The sequence below is a fragment of the Cupressus sempervirens genome, chromosome 11, assembly GCF_028749045.1.
Source record: "Cupressus sempervirens isolate cs-2001-9-10 chromosome 11, ASM2874904v1, whole genome shotgun sequence".
NCBI lineage: Eukaryota > Viridiplantae > Streptophyta > Pinopsida > Cupressales > Cupressaceae > Cupressus > Cupressus sempervirens.
The window spans coordinates 841007131-841032330 of NC_143128.1; the positions used below are offsets into that span (position 1 = coordinate 841007131).

At 35.4% G+C, this 25200-nt stretch overlaps 1 protein-coding gene across 2 annotated transcripts in view; it reads left to right on the top strand.

Annotated features, from left to right (window-relative positions):
* Nucleotides 1-25200, top strand: part of LOC149532167 (uncharacterized) — a 97694-nt gene that overhangs the window by 39097 nt on the left and 33397 nt on the right. The window contains exon 6 of one of the 2 annotated variants that reach the window (XM_089808983.1): nt 18073-18110. In XM_089808983.1, coding sequence (XP_089665109.1) covers nt 18073-18110 — 38 coding nt within the window. Of the gene's footprint in view, nt 1-17988; nt 18111-25200 lie in introns of both variants that reach the window. The other variant, XM_089808982.1, reaches the window with a different exon arrangement.

Genomic DNA, 25200 nt, shown 5'->3' on the forward strand with positions numbered 1-25200 from the left:
TGTGTGGGGTCACTCTCATGTGCTTGTATAGAATGTTTTACCTTCTCAACCATGGTGTCCATGCCATCATACATGTCCCCCAAGCAAGGTGTATCTGTATCAAAAAAGCGGAGCATTGTCATGATGGCTTGGTGAAATCCAATACATATGCCACACAAGCCCACCAACTCTCATTCAAGATAGAATCCCTGACCCTTTATGCTCTTTATGAATTTAAGGCCTTCCATATGCCCCATTGATTACCGATGACCATTTGGCTCAATGCATCGTTTACCTTGAGGAGCTGTCTCATAACAATTGTATGAGATGCAAAACAGGTCTCAAAAACCTAAGCAAGTTAACAATATGTCAATTGACAATAAAATTATAAATTTTAATTTTTAACTAAATTACAAATCCATGAAACTTAGTAATTTAAAAAAATTAATTTACCTTCAGCAACTCCAATTTGGAGTATGTTCTAAACATGGATTGTGACATGTGGTGGTTTGTCACAAACATTTTTATGTCCTCCCCCTCTTGGTATATTTTCTTCACCCAATCTATTTGAGTGCCAATCTTCTGCATAATCATGGGTTCCAAAAATATGGTCATACCAACTCTCAACCAAAGCACTTGCACCCCTGCAATTTTTTGCATTATCTGTGACCACTTGTACCACATTCTCACTACCCACCATCTTGATGGGCTCGATGAGAATTCTAGAAGTGAATTTGGAATCCTTCACTTGCCCCTCACAATCAACAACCTTCAAAAACATTGACCCTTTGAGGGACATTGCAATCACATTAATCAGTGGCCGGTTTCTTGTATCCTTCCAACCATTTGGCACAATAGTTAGACCCAAAGTTTTCCAAGATTTTTTGATTGGTTGAAGGTCTTTCTCTATATGTGTCTTCTCTTGTTGCAATAGAGTTGTATGCACCTTTTCATACCCTGGGCTTGTGTAATCAGTTAGTGATTCTTTGATTGCTGCTACCATTTCCTTCCAATATGGTGATCTCACCAAGTTGAAAGGAAGCCCATTCACATAGAGGCAACGTGCAATAGCTTCATCGACACGGTCTCTTGCCTCCATTTTAAATGGTGTACAATTGGCCTCTTTTGCGGGTTAAAATTGCTACTTCTTTCTCATCCTCTCCTGGCACAGGTACTTGCAAGAATGGGTGTTGGGAGGATACAATTGGTTTAGTGGGTGCATGCATCTTGCTCTTTGAGGATGGACCTTGATAGTGGCTTTTTTTGATCTATTAACCAATGCATCAAAAGCTTCTTGTTCTTTTACAAATGAAACTATTTCTACATTAGTCATCCCAGTACCATTTTTCCTTTGCACATTCCAAATCCTTTGTCGCAGAGCCCATAAAATAAAGCTTCACCCGGGAATATGAACTATTGATAGGTTTTCCTTTGTTACTTTGACAATAATTGCACTTTCAATATTATGAGCCACCTCCTACAACTTGTGATATCCATGTTGTATTTCATCCTCCAAGCTCACCTTCTCTTTACGCTTGTTGAAGTCTTCATCTTTCTTTGCCTGGGTTGCATTTTCCATCTCTTTTAGCTTATCTTTCATTGTTTCTATGGCCTCATCAAGAAGCTTGGTTTTCTCCTCCATGAGCTTCTTCTGTTCATCTACCTCCTTAGCCATCTTTGAAGATCCACTTGATTCAGTGGAATACAACATACAACCACAAGCCACAATCATATGGATTTGATACCACTTTGATGGGGAGCTTCTTCACTCTAGAGCTTTCTTGCTTTGCCAAGGCTACTCCTAGCCTACCTAGGGTTGCTATTCCAAACCCCAACCTAGAGGACTTTTTTCCAATCCCCTTTCACCAAGAAACTCTCCAATCAATTCAAATTTCCATCCTTTGACTCCAAATCACCAACTGTGCATCTTTTGACCTAGTAAGCCAAAACTCCATCAAGTGCATCCAAAGGGCCAAAATCAAGTTTAAACCATCTCTCTATGGTTCTTGATGCTCTTCACTCCATTCTGCATCGTTTGGGTAGGTCTACCATACCCACAACTCCAAATTGCCCTATTTGCCCTCGTAGCCCTAGGAGCCCTTATTAGCCCTCCTAAAAACAAGGAACATGCAATAACTCACAAAAACTCTTAACAAGACTTGTTGATGTCTTCAAGACTTTGTTTTCTATTGACCTAGTCTTGAAGATTTTTTAGGTCTTAGGCCCCCATGGTTTCCGTACAGTGCAACTCCAGAAAACCCTTGTTTTATGAGTTTCAAAGGCAATGACAATGAAACTTTCTCTAATTGCTCCAAACTCCACATCCAATGTCCTTCTCTGAGTTGTGGACCCCTGCTATCCTACTCCATCATTGCCTAAGCAAGATTGGCATGTGTCAATCCTTTGTTCTCACCAAAACTCCATTACAAGCTTTCATTGCATCTTGCCAAGCCTTTCTTGCTTGCCGAGGGCTCGCTTGTGAATTTAGCTAACTGCCTTCCACAAACCCCAAAATCACTATATACATAGTGTACAGGGGCTATTGCTTGATTTCCAGAGACCATGGTGTTTTGACCATGGAAGTTCAAGCTATAGCCATTTTAGTGTTGGTTATTCAAAACTGGACAATAGGATCACAAATCTTAACTAATTTTGCTAACCTTATAAAATGAATGCTCAAGACCAAAACAACTATACACAGAGTTAACACATGAACTTAAGAAACTACTCCATTCAAAATAGTAAACTATTCAATCTAGTTCCTTTGCGCAATCCTCTAAACTCTGTTTTTTAGTTAAACAAAACACTCCTTCATGTATATGCTGTCCGTACATATGTATGACCAACCCCTGGAAATGAGTTGGAAGGTGTTCTTATAGGCTCTCCTAACCACCTTGTCCTTTGGTTCGAGCCATAACTACCCATGCTGCTCTTTCTTCCAAATTGTGCAAAAATTAACTTATGCAATTTTGCAAACTAAGCCTTCAAACTTGACCAATTTATTTTCAAACCTCATAAAATAAACCTAGGACCTCTTATGACCTCTTTTGAACATTTCTTGCCCCATTTTAGGCATTTTTCAATTTTTGCCTCATAGAGCTACCTTGAGCAATTTTTAGGCTTGTAGGACCTAGTTGGTCAAAACTTGACTCATACTGCACACTTACCTAACCACACCTCCTAAACCTATCTTGTGACTTTAAATGTAGTCCTTATTCTCTAAATGGTTGATTAGACCATTTACAAACCAAAATTTGAATTAGGGTTTCACCTTACCCCTAGGTGCTCCTGCACCAATACATATATACATATATATATTATACTAATTATTATTATGAAATATATGTATTAATTAAATGATGATTAAAGACATGTCTCTTCAAGAGACATGTCTCCTCTCATATTTATATGAGATCCAAATCTGCATTTGGAACATATCTATAACAATGACAATATAATTACATTTGCAGAAACGATCTGTGTTGTTCAACACAAACATCAATATGAGATTGTCATCTTCCACGATGTTTCTACAAAGTCATGTAGAAACTCGCATGACATCCACCATGAACATTTCTACATGGTGGAACAAAGGCTTTCACCTCAAACTTCTCTCATAGAGAAGGATGCATTATAGTACATTTCAGGTAGTCACTAATGTTGAGTCTCCCTCTCAATCAGGGATTTGGTTAATAACTCCAAACTTGTCTTCAATAATGTATAAACTTCAGTTCGGCACAATGACGAAACTTCATCTTATGAATCATAGTTCTTTGACTGCTACAATTTCTTGATCACTAGAGAATCCATCTTGACATGGTCTACTCCCTTTGAATCAATACGACTAAGATCATCAAAAGTTGATTGAAGCATATCCTCTGTCTGCTTCCTTCACTTTCCAAGTTTGCCTCTAATTAAATGTTAGGCTCCCTCTTGATATAGAAGGATACTCATAATCTCAATCATCAAAGATAATTGCTTCAAGAGCCTCACTTTATCTAACATGATCATCAAATGATTAATGAGTCTTAGATCAAACTTCTTTGGAGGTACTATCGTAAGATTGAGTCCTGCACAATGTTTGGTAGCATGCCTAATATACCATTCTTCTTTTCCTGCAAGAACAACCCTAGAGAGAAAGGAAAAAGATCAAGGCAAATAGCTCTTATAGTATGTATAGAAATAAGAGAGACAATAGTGAGTAAAAAAATGTAATACTTAGGGATAATAAATACTTATTTGTACATCAACACTCATTATCTTATGGAAGTGAAGACCCTTACGAAATGACCAGTTCATTTCTCAATGATGCAGAGCATCTAAGTTCAATTATTATTTCCTTGCTCATGAGAGTTTGCGCATGTGAGATAGACCCATATGACCAAGTCAACATTATTAGAAATAATAATATGCCATTTATCACCGAGTTCTTTGCACCACTGTAATGTCCCTCTGTCGGCTCCTATGGGATTGACACTGGTTTCTTTGAAATTCAAAGAGACTTCTTCCTCCAGCCTTATAATTAAAAGAGTTTGAATAGTAATAATACACGATTCACAAATATCCACTTCTTCCCTTATAGTACCATAATGACAAAGCAATAGAAATTATCTTTTCAATCTGAATATTCTTTTTGCTTTGTATTCTTAATGATTCAAAGACATGCCATAATTATTTCTTCTATATTTGCTGGATCCTTTTCTTTTATCTTTGCAAGATGTGTTTTATTGTAATATCCCCTACTTTTGAAGTAACGTCACAATATCGACTTGATCATATGCGATAAGGGTATAAATGTTCCATTTGCTTATGCCAAGGTCGCAAAGGTGGTATCCATGTAGGCTGCAGGTTTGGTATTCACCCCTCTTAAATCATTTTTGAGATTCTGCTTTATTATATTTTCCAGTGCTTGGGCTTACAGTTCACTCATCTTTCCTTCTATATTTTAGTGTTTACTCGATTATAAAATATATGATTATAATTGTAAGGCTCCTTATATACTCTATTGGCTGACTTCACTATGCTTTTCGAGTGTATGAGTGGTCTGTCCATTCATGTTGCAGGTGATATATAATATAATAATTAATGACATGTTCTTTTCGACGCCTGTGCTTACCTTTTATATTTTTGCTTTGTATGTGGTAGGATTTTCAGGTAGAATGTTTGTCCTTCATTGGTGAATCCTTGTTCGGCATATTGTTTGTCCTTCATTACCTGCGTTATTTCCCATGTTCTTTCCATGTCTTCCCTTGGGTTTTTTCCACCTTATCTCCCAGTTAATATATTTCATAGACATATCTCTGTGTCTCTCTTTAATATCTATTGATGATATAGGTTTTTTGCAATATGTTTCCTCTTGTATTGATCTCCAATGGACTGAAATTCCCATTTTCACATATATTCAATCCTCCATAGAATGTTCTGTCATTTACTCCTAAACTTTGCTCTTCAGATCTACCTTCTAGTTTGTAATACTAATTTGAAGGAACCTGCTTAGATACCATGATGAGTTTATGATTGCTACAAATGTAACAGCATTGCCTGTATTTTTTTGTGTTTTCCAAAGGCAGCAATCTCTCTTGTATTTATATTGAGGATTAGCCAAGGAGAGACATGTCCCTTGGGACATTTCTATTCATTATTATGTGGTTAATATAATGACAATTATAATTATGTATGTGTATATATCTACATACATACATAATATCTCTTGAGTTATTATGATATTAATTTGTAAAATTTACATAATAATCTCTCTTTGTATATATCTATTGTATAAGTTAAGTATATATACACATCTCATATATACTAAATATATATACATATCTTCACTAGTTTTGACTCATAGTAGTTATCTAACTGAAGCTACAAAATATCAACAAGTTATAACCAAGTTTTGAAGTGGCTAAAGAGCACACGATTATACTGAGGGGGGTGGGGTGAATCAGTATATTCACAACTTTTCCAATTTGTAACTTTTTATCCAGAGACTTGCTTTAATAACTTTTAATGCTGAAATCAACAATTATGCACATGAGAAATAACAGAAGATTTACATGGAAACCCAATGTGGGAGAAAACCATGGCAAATAAATGCTTTCTTATATGAACTATTCTTTTACAAAGTTTTGTAGGCTACAACCTACTAGAGGCTCCAACCACTATGTTTATGAGCATCGACTCATTGGAAGCTTGGACTCCCACACTTCGCAGACACCAATCTACTGGAAGCACCAACCCCCACTGATTGTCTTCATGAGCACCAACCCACCGCACAACAAGCTTCTTTTCCACCTTGACGATGTTGCTTACTCAACTGATGATGGATACACTTTTTAAACATTCTTTCCATGGTTTTGTAATGATCTTTGATAATATATCTTCTTAATTGGGTGTTTAGTTTGATTGTCCTTCATGCACTGCTCACCACACTTATTATTCTTTTTTAAAACTTTGAATATATTCTTTCCCAATTTGATGTCAATCTTAAGTACTTATCTATTTTCCTCCTTTTTGCACCGCTCATACTTTTTCTATAGTCCTGATATGAATATATAAATCTGATTAAAATTCTGATTATATATATTTTATTATTCTCCACTTCCAAATTTCTGACTTTTCTTCTTATACTTTTTACACTCTTCTTAATTTATTTATTTTAATACCAATCTCTTCATACACTTCATTCTTATTCCACAAGTTCTCTTACTTCACTTCTATACATATATATAAAATTAGATTAAAAATCTATTTATATATTTTCATTACTTCCCGCTTCTCTTCATTTACTCCACTGCTGACTTCTTTTTCTTTCTTTCTTTTCTTTTCACATATACTCACTTCCTTCACTCGCATATTCTCACCTCTTTTATTCTTTCTTGTACTTTATTCACAACTATGTAAAGTTTCTGCAAATTCTGTACCTTTTAAATCAGACTTGTAATCTATCCTTGGTTGCTGAAAATGAACTTCTTAATAAACTGAAGTATGAAGGAGTTGTTTGCTTTTATCTTGAACTGAAAGTTATTTATCTCAGCAATAAGTTCGACTGGATATTATTGCTCGAGGGAGCAGACTTCTTGTACTTGTGTGTCCTCAAACTACAATAACACCCTCACTAAATATCATGACTAAAGTGCATGTCCCTCAAAGGGACATGACCCTTCCTAAGTCGGCTCAAACTCCTCTCCCAGAAATTGGCGACTTAGCAAGGATGGTTAACAATAATCAGTAACTAACACAATGTTAAGTTAACATTAATATTAAACAATCTTAGAAGTCACCGCCTATCACAAGAGGTGTTTGTAATATATTTAATGCCTTCAAATGATAGTAAGGAGGAGAAGATTAGGTGCGGTCTGCACTCTCAGACCAGTAGATTAACACTGTTACAAACTTAACACTCCCTCTTAACTTGATAATCATACTGAGAGATAACATATCTAGAATCATCAATTATGATGAATAAGCATAGATTGATAATCTATATCTATCTGAATCTTCTCAAGTAATGACATCATGGAATACATGATATAGAATCATATAACTATCTTGTGATATGACTCACTACTTGTACTAGTGATGTTAGTATTGCACATAATGCAACACACAGAGGATAATATCCAAAGAATGATTAAATTCTTCATTTATCCAGGTTGTGACTCATAGGAACTAGTAATCCTATATCACAACTTGATCTTGAGTTAAGATCTACTAGAATACAGGATAAAGATTGAAGAATGAATTCTTCCTTTATCCAAGTTGTGATAAATAGGCATAGAAATGCTTATTTCACAAATGATCTTGAACTCACCTAGATCTAACAGTAGTTCTGTACTATTCAATACATTATCTAAGGGATTGTCATCTCTCATATATTTTTTTTTACAAGTATTCATTATCTCAGAGATCGTCACCTCTTAAATAATGAGTACAGTCGATAGCATGACATATAAAATTATTTTATTAATAATTTAAAGAATACAAATGGATTACAATTCAGCCATACTGAGTCTTCTCCTAAAGTGATCTATCTTTAGATAGAGGTTTGGTGAGTATGTTTGCTGTCTGATTTGCAGTGCAAATGTATTCTAACTTTACAGTATTCCTATCTATCATATCTCTTACATAATGGTAAGAAATTTCAATATGCTTGGATTTGTCATGAACAACTGGATTCATTGAAAGCTTGATGGAACTTTGATTATCACAATGAATAATCGTAGGATTCATAGCTTGCCCAAATAATCCCACAAGTAACTTCCTTAGCCAAACTGCTTCTCGAGAGGCCATCGCTACTGCAATGTATTCGGCTTTTGTAGAGCTTTGAGCTACTGAAGACTGCTTTTTGCATATCCATGATATCATTGCCGATTCTAAATTGAAACATCCTAAAGTACTTTTTTTGTCTTTAACACTTCCACCCCAATTTGAGTCGGTGAATCCATGCAAATCTAAATCAACTTTCTCATATTTGAGTCCAAAATTAAGAGTGCTTTGTAAGTATATCATAATGTGTTTAATTGCAACAAGGTGAATCTCCTTTGGCTTACACATAAATTGGCTTAAGGCATTAACAACACAACAAATATTAGGTCTTATATTTACTAAGTACATAAGGGACTCAATCATCTGTCTGTAGATAGTAGAATCTATGGAAGGTGATTTTGCTACAGCTTCTTTATGTAGATTGGTCTCCACAGGAGAAGACATAGTCTTGCAATTCCACATTCCAAATCTCTTCAAAATATCTGATGTATACTTCCCTTGATTAAGTATGATACTGTCAAAATTTGTCGTACTTCCAATCCTAGGAAGTAATGAAGGAGTCCCAGGTCTTTCATCTTGAATTCTCTACTTAGATCTTTCTTGCATTGATCTATAAGATGATCATCACCTGTTATTAGTAAATCATCAACATATAGTATAAGAATTACCATATCTTCTTTATCTCTTTTATAATATAAATTTGGATCAGCTTCATTCTTGGAACTTTCATCTCGAATTGGAACTTTCTTGCATTGATCTATAAGATGATCATCACCTGTTATTAGTAAATCATCAACATATAGTATCACCATATCTTTTTTATCTCTTTTATAATATAAATTTGGATCAGCTTCATTCTTGGAAAATCCTAAGTTGGTGAGATACTTATCAATTCATTCATACCAAGCCCTTGGAGCATGTTTAGCCCATAGATAGCTTTCTTGAGCCTGCAAACAAAAATGTTAGGATCATGAGTTTCAAATCCTTCAGGTTGCTCCAGATGTACATCTTCTGTAATATTTCCATTTAGGAATGTTGTTTTTACATCCATTTGGTGTAGTTTCCATCCCTTCGATGCTGCAATTGCTAGGACTGCTCTTACAGAGGTATATCTGGCTACAGGAGCAAAGGTTTCTTCATAATCAATCCCTTCTTTCTAAGAGAATCCTCTGGCTACAAATATAACTTTATACTTCTCAATGCTACCGTCAGCAACATGCTTTATTTTAAATATCCACTTGGAAGAAACAACAGATTTTCCTTTAGGTTTTGGAACAATTTTCCAAACATCATTCTTCATAATAGATTGGTATTCTTCTGTCATAGCTTCATTCTAGGCTGTATGTTTAATAGCATCTGAATGATTAGTTTGGTTTTGTTGTGGACACATCATTCATATTTGCTGTATAACTAGAAAATCTTTTAGGTCTTTTTTGCTTTCTCTGACTGTTCCAGAAGGTGCATTAAAGTCTTGTGCTTCATCGACTGTTTTAATGGCCCAAAGTGGTCTTTCCTTTGAATTTTGATTTTCTCCAAGATTTAGATTTTGGATTTCATCTTCAATTTCTTCTATGTTCTCTCTCTGAGACTCAGACTCAGTATTTCTTTCAGAACTAGGTAAAGGATAAGGTTCTTCAGAACTTAGAGCTCTTTTGAATGCTAGATCTTCTTCAAAAATTACATTCCTACTAAGTTCAATACTTTTCTGTCCAGGTATGAAAATCCTATATGCCTTAGATGTTTCACTATACCTTACAAAAATACCTTTCCTCTCAGAGGGTTCTAACTTGGTTCTCTTTTCTTTTGGAACATGGATATATATGGGGCACCCAAAAATCCTAAGATGACTTATATTGGGCTTAACCTTAGTAAATACTTTTTCAGGAGTGTTATCTCTAAGGTAAGAGTGAGGGCTTCTATTTTGAATATAGACAACAGTATAAGAGGCTTCTGCTCAAAAATAATATTTTGGATTTTGGTCAAATATCATAGCTCTAGTAGCTTATATAATTGTTCTATTCTTTCTTTCTACTACCCTGTTTTGTTTTGGACTATAAGGAACGCTGTACTCCCTCTTAATTTATTTTCTTTACAAAACTTTTTAAACAAATCCGAGGTGTATTCTCCTCCATTATCAGTTCTAAGAGTTTTAATTTTATTTCCTGATAAGTTTTCAGTTAATGTTCTAAATTCTTTAAATCTCTTTAGGATTTCTTTTGATTCTTTGCCCTATAAGAAGTAAATCCATGTTTTCTTAGAGAAGTCATTTATGAACAAAATATAATACCAGAATCATCTAAGAGAAGGAACAGACATAGGTCCACATAAATCTGAATGAATTAATTCCAAAACATTATTTGTTTTTCTAGTGCTATCATGAAATGGACTTTTGGAGTTCTCACCCAGAGCGCATCCTTTGCATATGCTTGAGCGGTCTCTATTTAGTTTAGGTAAACGAGTAACCATCTTCTCTATAGTTGATAAGGTTTTGAAATTTAGATGCCCTAATTTTCTATGCCATATTTCATTTATGTTTGCAGCTTCATGAATTAAGGCTTGAATAGGTTGACTAGATTTTGAATTTAATTCATACAGATATCCTTTTCTCTGACCAATCAACTTCGCTTTCTTAATAGAGGAGTTCTTTGCCCAAGTTATTACCTTACCGTCCATGAATGCAACATTAGGCCCATCATCTTCAAGTGTTGTAATTGAGATTAGATTTCTTTTTATTCCTGGTACGTAGAGTACTCCTTTGAGGAGAAGAGAATATCCTGATTTTAGTTTCAAGGTGCAGTTTCCAATTCCTTAGATGAAATGTGCTGAATTATCACCACTGGTAACTTCACCATTAGCCTTTTCTGAAATAGAGTCTAGTGCTTTTTTGCATCCTGTTATATGTTTAGAAGATCCACTATCAATTACCCATATTTTACTTGAGATTTCATTTGATAGTGACGAATATAAACATGATTCTCAAGATCATAGCTATCTTCTTCCCTAGTAACATTTGCACAGTTCACTTGTTGTTTAGAATTCTCAGGACAATTAGATTTGTAGTGTCCAAATTTTTCACATCTGAAACATTTTATCTTGGATAGATCTTTCTTGGGTTTTCCATTGTTTTGATTTCCCTTTTTCTTCTTGAAATGCTTCTTCTTGGCCTTATAGGAGTTTGTATTAACAACATGAAGTTCTTCATCTTCTGTTTTTAGTTTCCCTCCTTTCTTTAATTTTCTGGATTCTTCTTGAAGACAATCCCCCTTAACTCTATTGAAGTCAGGAAGTTTATCTCTGACACTTATTCCTTATGCAAAAGTTTCCCACGACTCTGGAAATCCATCTATAGCCATTAGTGTTAGTTCCGTGTCACTAATAGTGGTTCCTATACTTGATAATTCATCTCTTCTGCTGGCAACCCTTAGGAAGTAAGAATTCATTGATTCTCCTTTCTTTATTTGTATGTGATTTAGTTGCCTTTTCAATGTGAGAACCCTAGTTGCATTGTTGACCTCATATTTAGTAATGCATTCATCATAATAAATGTTGTCTGATGTTTTGTTAGCATAGGTACAATATCATTCTTTACTCCATCTAATATGATTTGAATGGCTTTTCTATTTCCTTTACTCCATATAGTTTTATGATGTTCAATACTAGTTTGTTTGGATGCTCTATCAACAAATTGTTTTACATCATTTTCTTCAAGAATCATCATGATTCTGAATTTCTAAGCATCAAAATGTTCTTTCCTATCAAACTTGTCCTCGGGTTTTGTAGTATCCTCTCCTATTTTTCCCAAATAAAGAAACTTGCAAGCTATTTTATGATATCAATTAATTTGCTTAATAACTCAACATAGCATTTTTGTCAAATACTTGGCACACATACTACAATATATAGGAAAATCTGAAACTTCTTATTTGCTAATTAAATATTGATTTTTGCCATGTAAATGTGCTTATACAATTGTTTAACATGCTACGACAAATATCAGTCTCGTATTCAACAACTACAATGCAAAAGTATAAAAATTTGACAGAAGAAACTTGGAATTAGTTGCTGTAGTATTTTTGCAGATGTAGTTGGCAGCCTTCCAAACCCCCAAATCAGCGAAAATAAACAATAAACTTGTTGCAAATACCATTCTCGCACTGTAGCAAATTCACTATTCATGCGCACTGTAGCAACCACTATTCACACGCATTGTAGCAAAACACTATTCGTCTGTACTGTAGCAAAACACTAAATGAAACCCAGTGTGTTTGGAAACACCGTTAATCTTCCTGACTGTGTCTTTCAACAATGAAGAGAATGCTAGCAAAGAGGGATTCCATCCTCCAAGCCCGATAATCAGATATCCGGCAACATAACATTAATCTTCATTCAAGCATACTAAAAAGAAGCTCTTCCATTTCTTTTATAATGTTTTCACAAGAGCTTAATCCTTCGTTTTCTCAATGTGGGATAAAACATAACTCCCTTTATGTAACTTATGTCTCCAATGTGTTATAAAATAAAGGGGACTCTTTTAATTTAAATATTTCTCACAAACTATAGTCTATGCATTAATAAAGTTAAATATTTAAATTTAACTTTATAAAATAGCTTTATTAATGCATAACAAATCTTATCAATGATAAACAAGTCTTCTTGTCGATTTTAAACAAATACCATCGACATATTGCTGCCACTGGATGTCCGACCATGTCCAAGATGACTTACTATAAATAGTAAGTATGCCCAAAGTTGCCTCAAAACCCCTCAGAAATACCTGCAACTGAAACTATCTAGGCCAAATGGCTTCTAAGTCCTTTTAATGTCCTGGTTGACCTACGGGACCGTGGGGAAATAGGCTAACGACAACATCATGCTATGAATGCTAAAAAAGGGACATTACAGGTTTGATTGTGTATGCCATTGAAGATAGGAGATAGATGCTAGATATATATAAAGTCTGATTACTGAATTTTGTAGAGCCTAGGTTCGACTACCAGAGCTTTGATACCATGTAAAGTTTCTGCAAATTCTGAACCTTTTAAATCAGACTTGTAATCTATCCTTGGTTGCTGAAAATGAACTTCTTAATAAACTGAAGTATGAAGGAGTTGTTTGCTTTTATCTTGAACTGAAAGTTATTTATCTCAGCAATAAGTTCGACTGGATGTTATTGCTTGAGGGAGCAGACTTCTTGTACTTGTGTGTCCTCAAACTACAATAACACCCTCACTAAATATCATGACTAAAGTGCATGTCCCTCAAAGGGACATGACCCTTCCTAAGTCGGCTCAAACCCCTCTCCCAGAAATCGGCGACTTAGCAAGGATGGTTAACGATAATCAGTAACTAACACAATGTTAAGTTAACATTAGTATTAAACAATCTTAGAAGTTGCCGCCTATCACAAGAGGTGTTTGTAATATATTTAATGCCTTAAAATGATATTAAGGAGGAGAAGGTTAGGTGCGGTCTGCACTCTCAGACCAGTAGATTATCACTGTTACGAACTTAACTAACTACTTGCTTTTTGAATATGATTTTTGAATCATCTTATATACACATCATATGTAGCTCTTTATGAAAATATCGTGTCTTTTGTAGTTTATGTCTTTTCATAACTAATAGTTATTTTATCAATTTATATAATCTTCATATCTTTTTATTTCATCTTCCTTCACTTTCTATCTTGTTTTATATGTGACATTGTTAATATATGCTCCTCAAACAAATCGCTGTAAGTACCAATTTTCATATAGCTGCTTTTGTGTTCATATTAATCCATTTTTATTTCTTTGTTTATAAAGTGTAATATTGCTCGTTTAGTCAGCTACTTCAAGTTGTCATTGCTCCTTAGTTAATTCAGTGTTGTGTATGACTATTAATCGCAAGCAATTCTTATTTTCCAAAATAGACGATACCTTGTTGCCTACAGCAAACACACGAAGCCATACTATGTTACTGCCCTGTCATATTCTCTGTATATTATCGCTCCTGTCACTTCTTGTTCATGATCTTTGTTTTGAATGCTGTGTATATTGTTAACTTCAAACATAGTTGATCCATAAATGAGTTTCATTGGCTTTTAAACATTATCTCCTATTCTTGTATAATAGCATTCCTCAGTCGCATACTCCAAGCAGATCAACTTCCTCTGTAGGTTTATTGTTTCTGTCTTGAATGCATATGATTACCGCACCACATGTATCAATATTGCTTCTGGAAACATCTGCTACATAGTTGCTCATATTGGCTTTCAATCATTTAAAGATTTCCGACAGAATTTCTGCATGTTTAACGTCTTTGACAGGAGTTTGCCCTCATATTTCTACGCTGCATCTTTGGTGGCATCCAGTATCTTCAACATGGAGTTTGATATGTTACTTGCAACTCATAGCCACTTCTACTTGCAACTCATTGCCACTTCTTTCATTGTTGTTTCCGCCTTTGAAATTTGATGTTTCTGTCTTAAATGATGTGTTCGTTCATTGTAATAATGTAATTTGATGACTTCAGCAGACACATGAGCAGATATACTTGTTTGCTTCATGAAGACGATTCATATACTTTGACCATTGATTATTAAATATATATTCAGAGGAAATTAGGAATGATGCTGCTATGTTATTGTTCCTTGTAAAACATGGCTGCCGGTGGGTAACAATAGAAATATATTCATCGTATATCGCTGCATAATAATTATTGTTAACCTGCATAGAGACGTGTTCATAATGTATATTTTTCCATTACATATCTCCAGTTCAATGTATACGCAAGCTGCTCCCGACACCTTCTATTTGTTTGTTTCTTGACTGTGGATGTCTGACGTGAATTTAATATTAGTACTTCTCATAAATATCTATCACCCGTGCTTTGTATTTGATTCTTCCCAACCTTATCCACTTCTGAGGTTTTGATGTTTATCAAAACTATCCACGCTGAGATATGTTTCATTTTTTCTTTGTTTGTCTTACATACTTCAGATGACTCGTATATGCTGAATCTCTGTTGTTTCACATGTCTGACTGAGTTCTACAAATCTTCAGTGTTTCACTGACTTGATACATACTCGTGTTATTCATTGTCATGTTTTGCTACTTTCTATATGATGACCACCTTCAGTGTGAGCTTATATGTTATTCATTCTTTGACTTTCGCTGATTATTATTATCTTCTTGCTTGATTATGTCTTGCTAACATAGGTGCTTAATATTCATACTGTTTATGTATTTGACATTTCTTTTCATATTACTGATGCACAGTCCTAAATCATATTAATGAGACCCAAGAGGTCATTCTTCCTTTCTATTATGTGAGTTGGTAAAACATAACACTTGTTCATTTATATGATTTCCTTTTTCCATTTGTCATTGTAAGTTATATCACTTTCAGCCAATACTATATTTCAACCTTTGACATTGATGATGGATACTAACAAACTTGTCCATTCCTGTGAAGCCTTTTGATATCAATGACAATGTTTCCATCAATCTCCCCCTTTGTCATTGATGGCAACACCAAATCTTCTGAATTTCATCCTTTCAATCTCTCTCCCCCTTTGACATCAATGGCAAAGGGACCATCATCAAAAGTTGTCATCGAATGCTTCCCCCATGAAAGTTCTCTGGTACACCTGCTAAGAAGGATTCACTAACAATCCTACAAGTTTTTGTGTTGCCTTTAATACATCTTTCCTTTCAAGTATCTTCATTCAAGCTTTGACATCAATGCACCCATCTCATTTATTTCTTCAAGGGTCTAGTGAATTATTCTCATATGTATCTCCCCCTGAGTTCATGCATCTCCTCTTTTAACCTAGGAGGTATATGGATTGCACTTTCAAATATTACTTCTCCTTTAATTATCTTCCTCCAAACTTTTATAGTTCTTCCCTTGTGATTATTCGGCCTTGAAGTCCATGAGGTTTCATTACTTTCATTGCCTTCATGCAGTTTCTTCCTCCATACAAAAATAGGTCCTTTTTTTTGTTCCTTCTTTTAAATTCTTTATGCGATTCCACGAATCCATATCTGTAATGCTGCGACAGGTGCCCACACTGATTTCTCCTTCTCCATCCATGAAAGCTTTCATTTCGAGTTCTGCATTCTCTTGCTTTGTGACCAAAATAGTTGCATGAGTAACAATATCCAAAAAAGTCATGTCCAAGTTCGGATTTATGCTCGAGGAGGAAAAGCTGTTATTATTCTATCCTTCTTTTCTTTTGATGTTGTGCTTCGTTTTTGTTGAACTTGATCCTTCTTGCTATCTCCGTCTCTGGTAGGGTTGATCAAAACTTCAACATATCTTTCAAGTTCTTCCTCTTTATTAGATGAATCTGACTATTTCCTTCTTTGATGAAGCCTTTGAGTGTACAATCATGATGCTTTGAACCTCTTTCATATCCTACTCCTGTCTTGCTTGTGGATGGTCTTTGACTATCAATTATATCCTTCAGAATTTCAGAACTTTTTTTCAAACTTAAGAGTAGTAGTCAATTTGACAGTGGTTTTCTCTACATCACTTTTCAACATGGTGACTTCCTCCTCTAACTTAGCATAGTCTACTTCTTTAGCATTCAAGTTCCTCATCATCTCATCCCAATCTCGTTTAGTTTCTTCACGTTGTGCTTTCTAATTTTCAATTACATTGTTTGACTCTTTTAGGGCTTCATACATTGAACTTTTTAATTAAATTCTACATTGATAGAATCCAACACTTGGAATATGACTAGTATGAATTTCTTTGTAGGATAAGCAAGCTTCAACTTCACAATCTTTAGAAAAAAACACTTTAAACAATCTAATTTGAGTTTGAACTTGAATGACAATTTTTAGCAGCATAAGTCTGACATCAACTCTCATTACTATTTGCATGTAAATGACACCTATCTTGTAGATTTTCTAGAGATAGTATATAGTTTGAAATAGGGTCTCTTTATCAGATTTATTGTGTCATGCGGTACTTAGGGCTGGGAAATTTACAATTCCAGGGGGGAACATACCTTCTACAAGCCTATAAGAAGAATCTTACAAATCCTATCCATGATGTTAATATGGGACATTATCAGTAGTCATAGGAAAAGATTGAGTGGATTTAGATGACTGATTCTATTTGGATTTCTTCAGAAATGTATACTTGTCTTATGTTTGATGTTACTGGATACTCCGTTATATCAATATGTTTAAGAAACATTGATGGCCCTAAAACATCTGCAAAACTCAGCCTTTTCCAGGAACAGGTCACTGAAACCTTTGTAGCAATTTAGTGATAATTGCTTCCTAGTTGGTGGGTTGGTCTCTGGATGAATCTTAAGAAACAAAAAAAAAAAAAAAAAATATATATATATATATATAGCTTTGCAGGCTGGCAAAAAATGTTTATGATCCATTCTAATACTTTTTAGATGCTTTTATTCATTGTGGATAAAATTGAACAGATGAACTTGCGGATCATCAAACATACTGCTTGTCTTATAGTTTTCATTGTTTAAGAGATTTTTCAATTGTGTTTTTCTATATGATGAAGGGTTTAGGAATGAATGTTTACAATGCCCTTGAAAAGGAAATCCAAATTTTACAAGAACTGCTTTCTTTTTGTCTGTGGAGATTTGTAGTTGTTTACTTTTATAAACTTCCTTTTTGGCAGCAACGCAAACATGCTCCTTAAACAGTACATAAGGGTTTCTCTTATTTGAGCATGGAGATAATAGCTCTATCTTTATGTGTTATTTATTTGATAATGTAGGCAATATTGGTGGAAGTAGAATATGTTTCATATGGTCCTCACGGATATTCTACTCACCTTCAACATGTTATATTGCCACTACAGTACACTCAGAGCTACAATCAAACCCTCTCTTGGAAAAAGTGAGGCCTTCATTACCCTTGCACAATTTATAAATTGGGAAGATGAATCTAGTAGAGTGTGAATATAACATTGTAGTTTTTCTTTCAAGATGTAATGTCTCCAAATTGATGGAGTGAATTAATTAAGTTAATTAACTAGGTGGTCCCAAAAATGTAAATAATATTATAAAGGACTTCTTTAATTAATTATTTTAATAATATTATGAAAACGGGACAAAAAAACACAAAAATAAATGAAGTTATGTCAACCCATTGTAACTATCTAGAAACTTCTTGGAGGCCTTTTATAAGGCATTGGTTGACACTGTAGGTAATCAATCATGGAGTTCATATATATATATATATATATATTTTGCAATTCCAGCGGGAATGAGTATTTGGTTGTTTGTAGTTTCAAAGGTGGAAGATCCTCCCTAGTTTGTATTTGCAGTTTCGGGGGGAGTCATTCCTCACTGTAGTTTGCCATTGGGAATATCATTAAAGAAATTTGACCTGTGCTTTATTGTTCAAATTTGTGAATATTGATATAATTAGAGAATCCATGTCTCATAATAATTAGTGATTCAATATTCTGTGGTGAATCATCTGCAATATTATATCAAGTCCGCATTGTGTTTTATCAGTGGTTTCATAATTTCCATCATAACTGTGCTGAAGGGAGTTGCTCTAGCCGTTCGGGTGAAGAGAGAAATTACCATACAAGTGGAGAGAGAAAATAGCACACAGGTGGAGATAAATTATTGGTTGGCGACGAGAACATTACAAATCAAAGTAGTGTTGGTTGCACAGGGAGTTGACACAGGGAGTTGACTGTACAGAAGAGTGTCATCTGTTTACTGTATGATGGAGGTTTGTATGTTGGAGTTGTTGGAAGTTTGTGTGGACTATACAATGGAAGTCTATAATATCCCAAATGGATATTTTACCAATTTTTCTCAAAGGACAAATTTCAGAATGCAATAGATGATTTATGCAATCTAAAACCAGCAAAGATCCAGTAAAATACTCATAAAATACCTCAGAATTCGTTAGTGCATTATAAAACAGCAATACAATAACATGCATAGAGATCCAATCTTACATACAATAGTAACACTCAGATTGGAAATACGAAGAGAAGAACCTGCAACTCCAATGTGAATTTACGACCAATGCTGAACCGGGTTGGCGTGTGATCTGGCAAGAAGGCCCTAGAGGTTTCCATCCTTAGGTTGCGGAAATTGAAAGCCAAAGCTTCCTCTTTTTCCAAGAGAAATCTGAAATGACTCCAAAAATCCAACCATGGCTGAAATGAATGGGATTTCCTCCTTTAATGCTCAAATAGTGACTCTTCAACTGCCTTCTCTTGCCTTTTTGTCTTATTCTTCCTTCGTCACTTTTGCTCACTTTATCATATTAAATTGGCCCCTTTAATTAAGTTACATTATTCACTCATTAGTCAATTTTAATAGTACATGAATATGTTCTTAATTTCCCAATGTTCCATAAAGGGGACATTACAAAGTCTGTATCGTGGAGGTGTTGGGAGTGTGCTAACTGTAGGAGTGAATAGGTGAGGGGATTACACATATGGGAGGTAGAAGTTAGTGGCGTACTATGGAGGTGTTCGATAGTGTGAACCATATGATGGAGGAGGTGATTGGTTGAAGGAGTTGTTGGGAACATTACAAAGGTATTAGAGCTAGTGATTTTGCCAACCTATTGTAAGAATTATGACATCTAGTGATGGAATGGAAAATGCCCATAAAACAACCTTGTTGAGGTAGTTAATAAGAAGTCAACAACTACTTAGTAAGATTCTCACAAAAGGATACTAGTAGATGGCGGAGATGCTCAATCAGTTGACAAAAGTAAGGGTGAAGGGAGATTCACAACACTTAAGCACAAGGCCGATAATTGCAACCTTCCTTCCCAAGAATGACCAACAAGAAATGCATACATCTTCTTTGGTTGAGTCACAAAAGCAATTCAAGCATGATTGGGCTGATGATGGATGGTAGATGGATATATGCCTCAAGGATTATAGATCTTATTAGAATATTTTAATATTTTTAGTATCTTGCTATAGTTAGCTTGTTCTTCTAGATCCATAGTCAATGGTTATTTAAGCTTTTTTCCAGTTTTCTCAATTTAGTCTATTTCCAGACTACGATATATTTAGCATTTGTAAACTCTATTTAGTGTTGATTGTTAATACAACTATTATCCCATTTTTAACAATTGCATAATATTAGAGCAAATTTTTCTAGGAGTTTTTTTCTTTATAATTTGTGTTTAAAAATTTTAAAAAATGCATAAGGAAAAATAAATTATAATTTTTTCTATCAAAGTGGTTAGTTTTTTACTATGTTCCCTCGAGTTTCCTTGATGGGGATGGTAGAGTACTGTGGGTCAGCAATTTTTTTGCTGATTTTGGGGACTGGGGGGAATGGAAAATGGGGACGGCTATATAACAATAGAGAAAGTTAAAATATATAGAGAAATCTAAAATATTTATGCTAAAACATGGATAAAGCATGTACTTATACATAATAGAACCTTGAAATATAAGAATCAACAAAATTCAATAGCCAAATTTGTGTTACTTTGAGAGTCAAAGTCTAATTTGTTCTAGAAGTCAAACTCAAAGTCCCTTGGGTGTCCCCAAGTCTCTGAGATGTTTCTGGGACGGGGATGATTGAAAATATATTGGGGATGCATCCCCGGGTAACATTGGTTTTTTATAGTCTGATTGAAAACGTGATTAGGGTTTTTTGCATATCTGAAAGGGTCATTTTTTGTTCGGTCAAAAATAATCAAACCAAACCTTTGAATTGTCTAGCTAGAATTTTTCCTATCTAGTCCATGAGTTTTGCGTCATTAATTTTTGGCATTTTTGCAAATAAAGTCACTTGTGCCTAGTTTTTGCCAAGTGAGCTTTATTTTTCTTCATTGCATGTTTATCCAGTTTTATGTTTACAGAGACTTTGGCTGAGGTCTTTTGGCTTGACATCCTCCAACCCACATCCATTGTTTTCTATGCCACAAGTCCCTGATTTTTTTCCATGCCACAAGTCCTTGATTTTTTTCGGTGGCACCCGCGATTTTATTATCCCCTTGCATTTTTTGGACCCACGCTCGTGCACACTTCCACCTAAGTGCAATTAAAACACATTCATTATTGTCTTTTTTTCCACAACATCCCTGAGTCCACCTGTCTCCTCTACTCGTGATTTCCTTTGCATTTTTTCACCTATGACCAGAGATTCTTTTGGTAGATAGCAATTTGGAGCTTTTATAGAGGAATTCGCAATTTCTTTTCTGAGTCTACTTTTGGAAAGTTTTTTTGTAAATCTTTTCCATTAAAATCATAACCCTAAATATTTTTGCGTTTGTGGTTTGGATTTTGCTTTTATTTAAAAAGAACTTTTTTTCCTGACAATTTTGTTTGTAGGTTCATACACTTCGTTTTATTATCCGGTTTCAATCTTTCAGTTTTCCTTGATTTCAGTGTCTTCACAAGGTTGACCAATTTCCTCTGTTTCAGTGATGACATCTTTGACTAACATTATGTTGGAAGGGAATCAATGGTTTAATGGCTCGCAACTACAACACTTGGAAGCAACACATGATGACGATATTTCAATATCTTTGTTTTGATAAGATCATTTTGGGTATAGAGGCACGCATTACTCAAGTTCAAACACCTTAGGATAACTGGGCCGAACATAATTAGGAAGTTAACATGTTGCTCAAAGTTTTCAATTACAGATGATCAACTCCCTCAAGTGCCTTTTGCTAGTACAACTAAAGAAATCTGGGACATCTTGAAGGATCTTTATGAGATGTCTGACAAGAGTTATGCTTTCTTTTTGAAGAATTTTTGTTTTCTATCGTGATGGATGAGAAGGCAACCTTCTAAGCATATTTGCTGAAAATCAAGGATCTATGTGACCAGTTAGAGGCTATTAGCCATGAGATGGAGAAAGAAGATATCGTAGTGACACTGATTACGCTGAAAAGCCTAGCCCGATCCTGTGAGCACTTCATAGAGATGCTCAATATCACTTCTAGTAGTGTTGCCTTGGCATCATCTGATCTCTGCAATAGGATAGATGGGAGCAACAGCTTGAAAGTCATATCAGTTCTCCCTCTTCCGAATAGGCGACCTTCATATCTAAAGCTTCAGACAAGAATAAAGGTAAACATCAGTCTACCTATCCAAAAGGGTCAGATAAACCTCCAATTTCTTCTAAGAAGAAGAGTGTTTAATGCAATCAAACTATCATTAGTATGGTCACCTAAAGATAGATTGCAAGAAGTGATTGGCTTCCACACAATCTTCAAAGGAAGGGTCTTAGCAAAAGGCCTAATATGCTTTGCATTCTGATCAGGAGCCTACCCCCGATGCATTCATAGCCACATGCCCCTTAGATCATGACACATCCTTAGCATATGTTGACTTTGGCGCCTCTCAACATTTCAATCATCGTCGGGATTGGTTCATAGAGTTCACGCCTTTCTCTGGTTCAGTTGTTTTTTGGAGGAGAGGAGTATATAGTTGTTGTTGAGGATTTCACTTTGTGGGAGACATTTGAGATTTCTCAATTTGTACTTCGTTCCATGCATGAAGCTCAATCTGCTATCAGTCAATCAGATTGTGCAATTATCCTCAGTTAGATGTTGTATTCAGTGCACGTTGGTGTACTAATGTTGTCAGAGAATCTCAATTTATAATTGCAGTTGGCCAAGAGGATCATGGTTTATATAGACTCATTGATATAGGTGATTTTCTAGAGCAAACCGTGATAGCCAAAAATACTTCCATCAACAATCTTTGGCATCAATGGTATGGGCATTTGGATATCCATTATCTCTCCATTGACAAGAGATAGTCTAGTTGTTGGCTTACTTGTGATTTTAACAAAAAATCATGGAGTTTGCGGAGCGCATCAGGTTGAGAAACAACATTGGACTCTATTTTCAGAGGGCGATGCTCAGAGAGCATCCAAGTCTTTATAGTTGGTGCATGTAGATGTTTGGAGGCCTATGAATACTCCATTAGTCACAAGTTGTAGGTATTTTCTACTACCTGTTGATGATTTTAGCAGGAAGATTTGGGTGTATTTTCTTTAGAATAAATCAAAGGTGCTCATGTTTCAAAAGCTCAAGGCCCTAGTGAAAAAAGAGTTTGATTGTTAGATTCACTCTTAGATTGAAAATAGTGGAGAATTTTGCTCTTTTTATTTAACTTCTGTCCATCACATGGGATTAAGCATCAACTTACGAGACCTTATGACCCCACAACAAAATGGTGTTGTTAAGCACAGGAATCATACAATCATTGAGATGGCTCGATCTATGTTGGAACATTGCAATGTTCCAAAGAAGTTTTACACAGAGGCAATTTTTTAGTTGTTTATCTTTTGAATTGGTCTCCTATACAGGCCATTAAGAAGTTGACTCCAGAGGAAGCTTAGTCTGGATTGAAGCCCAAAATCAGTCATTTGAAGGTTTTGGGCTCACGATATATGTTTGTATTCCAAATGCCAAGCACACTAAATTGGATTCCAAGGCTTAGAGATTGATGTTCATAGGATACAGTTATAGACATAAGACTTCTTGGCTAATTGATGTCATACTGATCATCTCATATTTAGTTGAGATGTGGTGGTTAATGAAGACCACAGTCCATTTCAACCTCCCCAATTTCTAGCCCTGAGGATCAACTGTCACAACCCCCAAAGATGGATATTTGTTTTCCATTTGGTTCTCCTGGTGGGAAGTATCCAGTTGACATTGTGCCACCAGGATATTCAGGCTCCACATTTCATGATTCTAGGCCCTATTGTTCCTATTGCAACAGATGTTGGTTCTTCTACTTTGCATCCTAAGTCGTGGGCCAAGACCATTGGTGATCTTCATGATGATGAGTTACTTGAGGGTAGATCTTCCCGACATATGAGCAAACAACATCCCACAATTAATTTTGCTCTTATGGCCAATATTCACAATATTTTTGAGCCCCACGCATATTCAGAGGCTAAGGGTATACCAAAGTGGGAACAAGCAATGACAGTTGAGCATTAGAGTCTCATGGAAAACAACACTTGGGTGTTGTCCTATCTTCCACTAGGGAAGAAATCCATTGGCTGCAAATGGGTCTATAAGGTCAAGTATAAGGCTGATGGTACACCCGATAAGTACAAGGCACAATTATTAGCTAAAGTGTTTTCACAGAGGGAGGACATTGGCTTTGAGGAGAAATTTGCTCCCACTGTGAAAATGAGTACCATTTGTCTTGTCCTAGACCTTTCATCTCAATTTGGTTGGTGCATTCATCGGATGGATGTCAAGAGTGCTCTTCTAATTAGTGATTTGCAAGAAGAGGTCTTCGTGACACAACCTCCAGGTGTTCAAGTTTCAAGTAAAGAGCATCAGGTTTGCCAATTGGTAAAAACTCTCTATGGCCCCAAACAAGCACCCCTTGCATGGCACATCATGATTAATAAGTATTTGATTGATTCATGGTTTCAACGCAGTCCTAATTCTAATTTGTATGACAAGCATACTAGTGGTGAAATTCTTATTCTTCTCATTTATGTTGATGATTTGATCATTAGTAGTAGCACAACACATTTGGTCGAGGAGACCAAACAACATTTGTTCCAAACATTTGACATGATAGATTTGAGACTTCTCCATTATTGTCTTGGCGTACAAATACTTCCATTTGCATATCTTAGTCAAAGCATGCCAAAAGTTTGTTGGACGAACTTCAGATGCAAGATTGCAATCCCATCTCTACACCTATGGAGAAAGGGCTAAATTTTTTAGGTAAATCAAATTCACTAGAGGAGAATGAGTCAACATTCAAACAACTAGTGGGCAGCCTTATCTATCTCACCACCACTAGACTTGACACCAGCTATGCTATTAGTTACCATTCTCGCTTCACAGCCTGCCCACAAGTCTAAATGTTAGGTTGCCGTGAAGCGTGTGCTGCGATATGTGAAGGGCACTCCTGATTTTGGCACTCTGTATGGCAGAAGTCAAGATCCTCACCTTATTGGTTATACAAACTCAGATTGGGGAGGTTTTATTGATGATT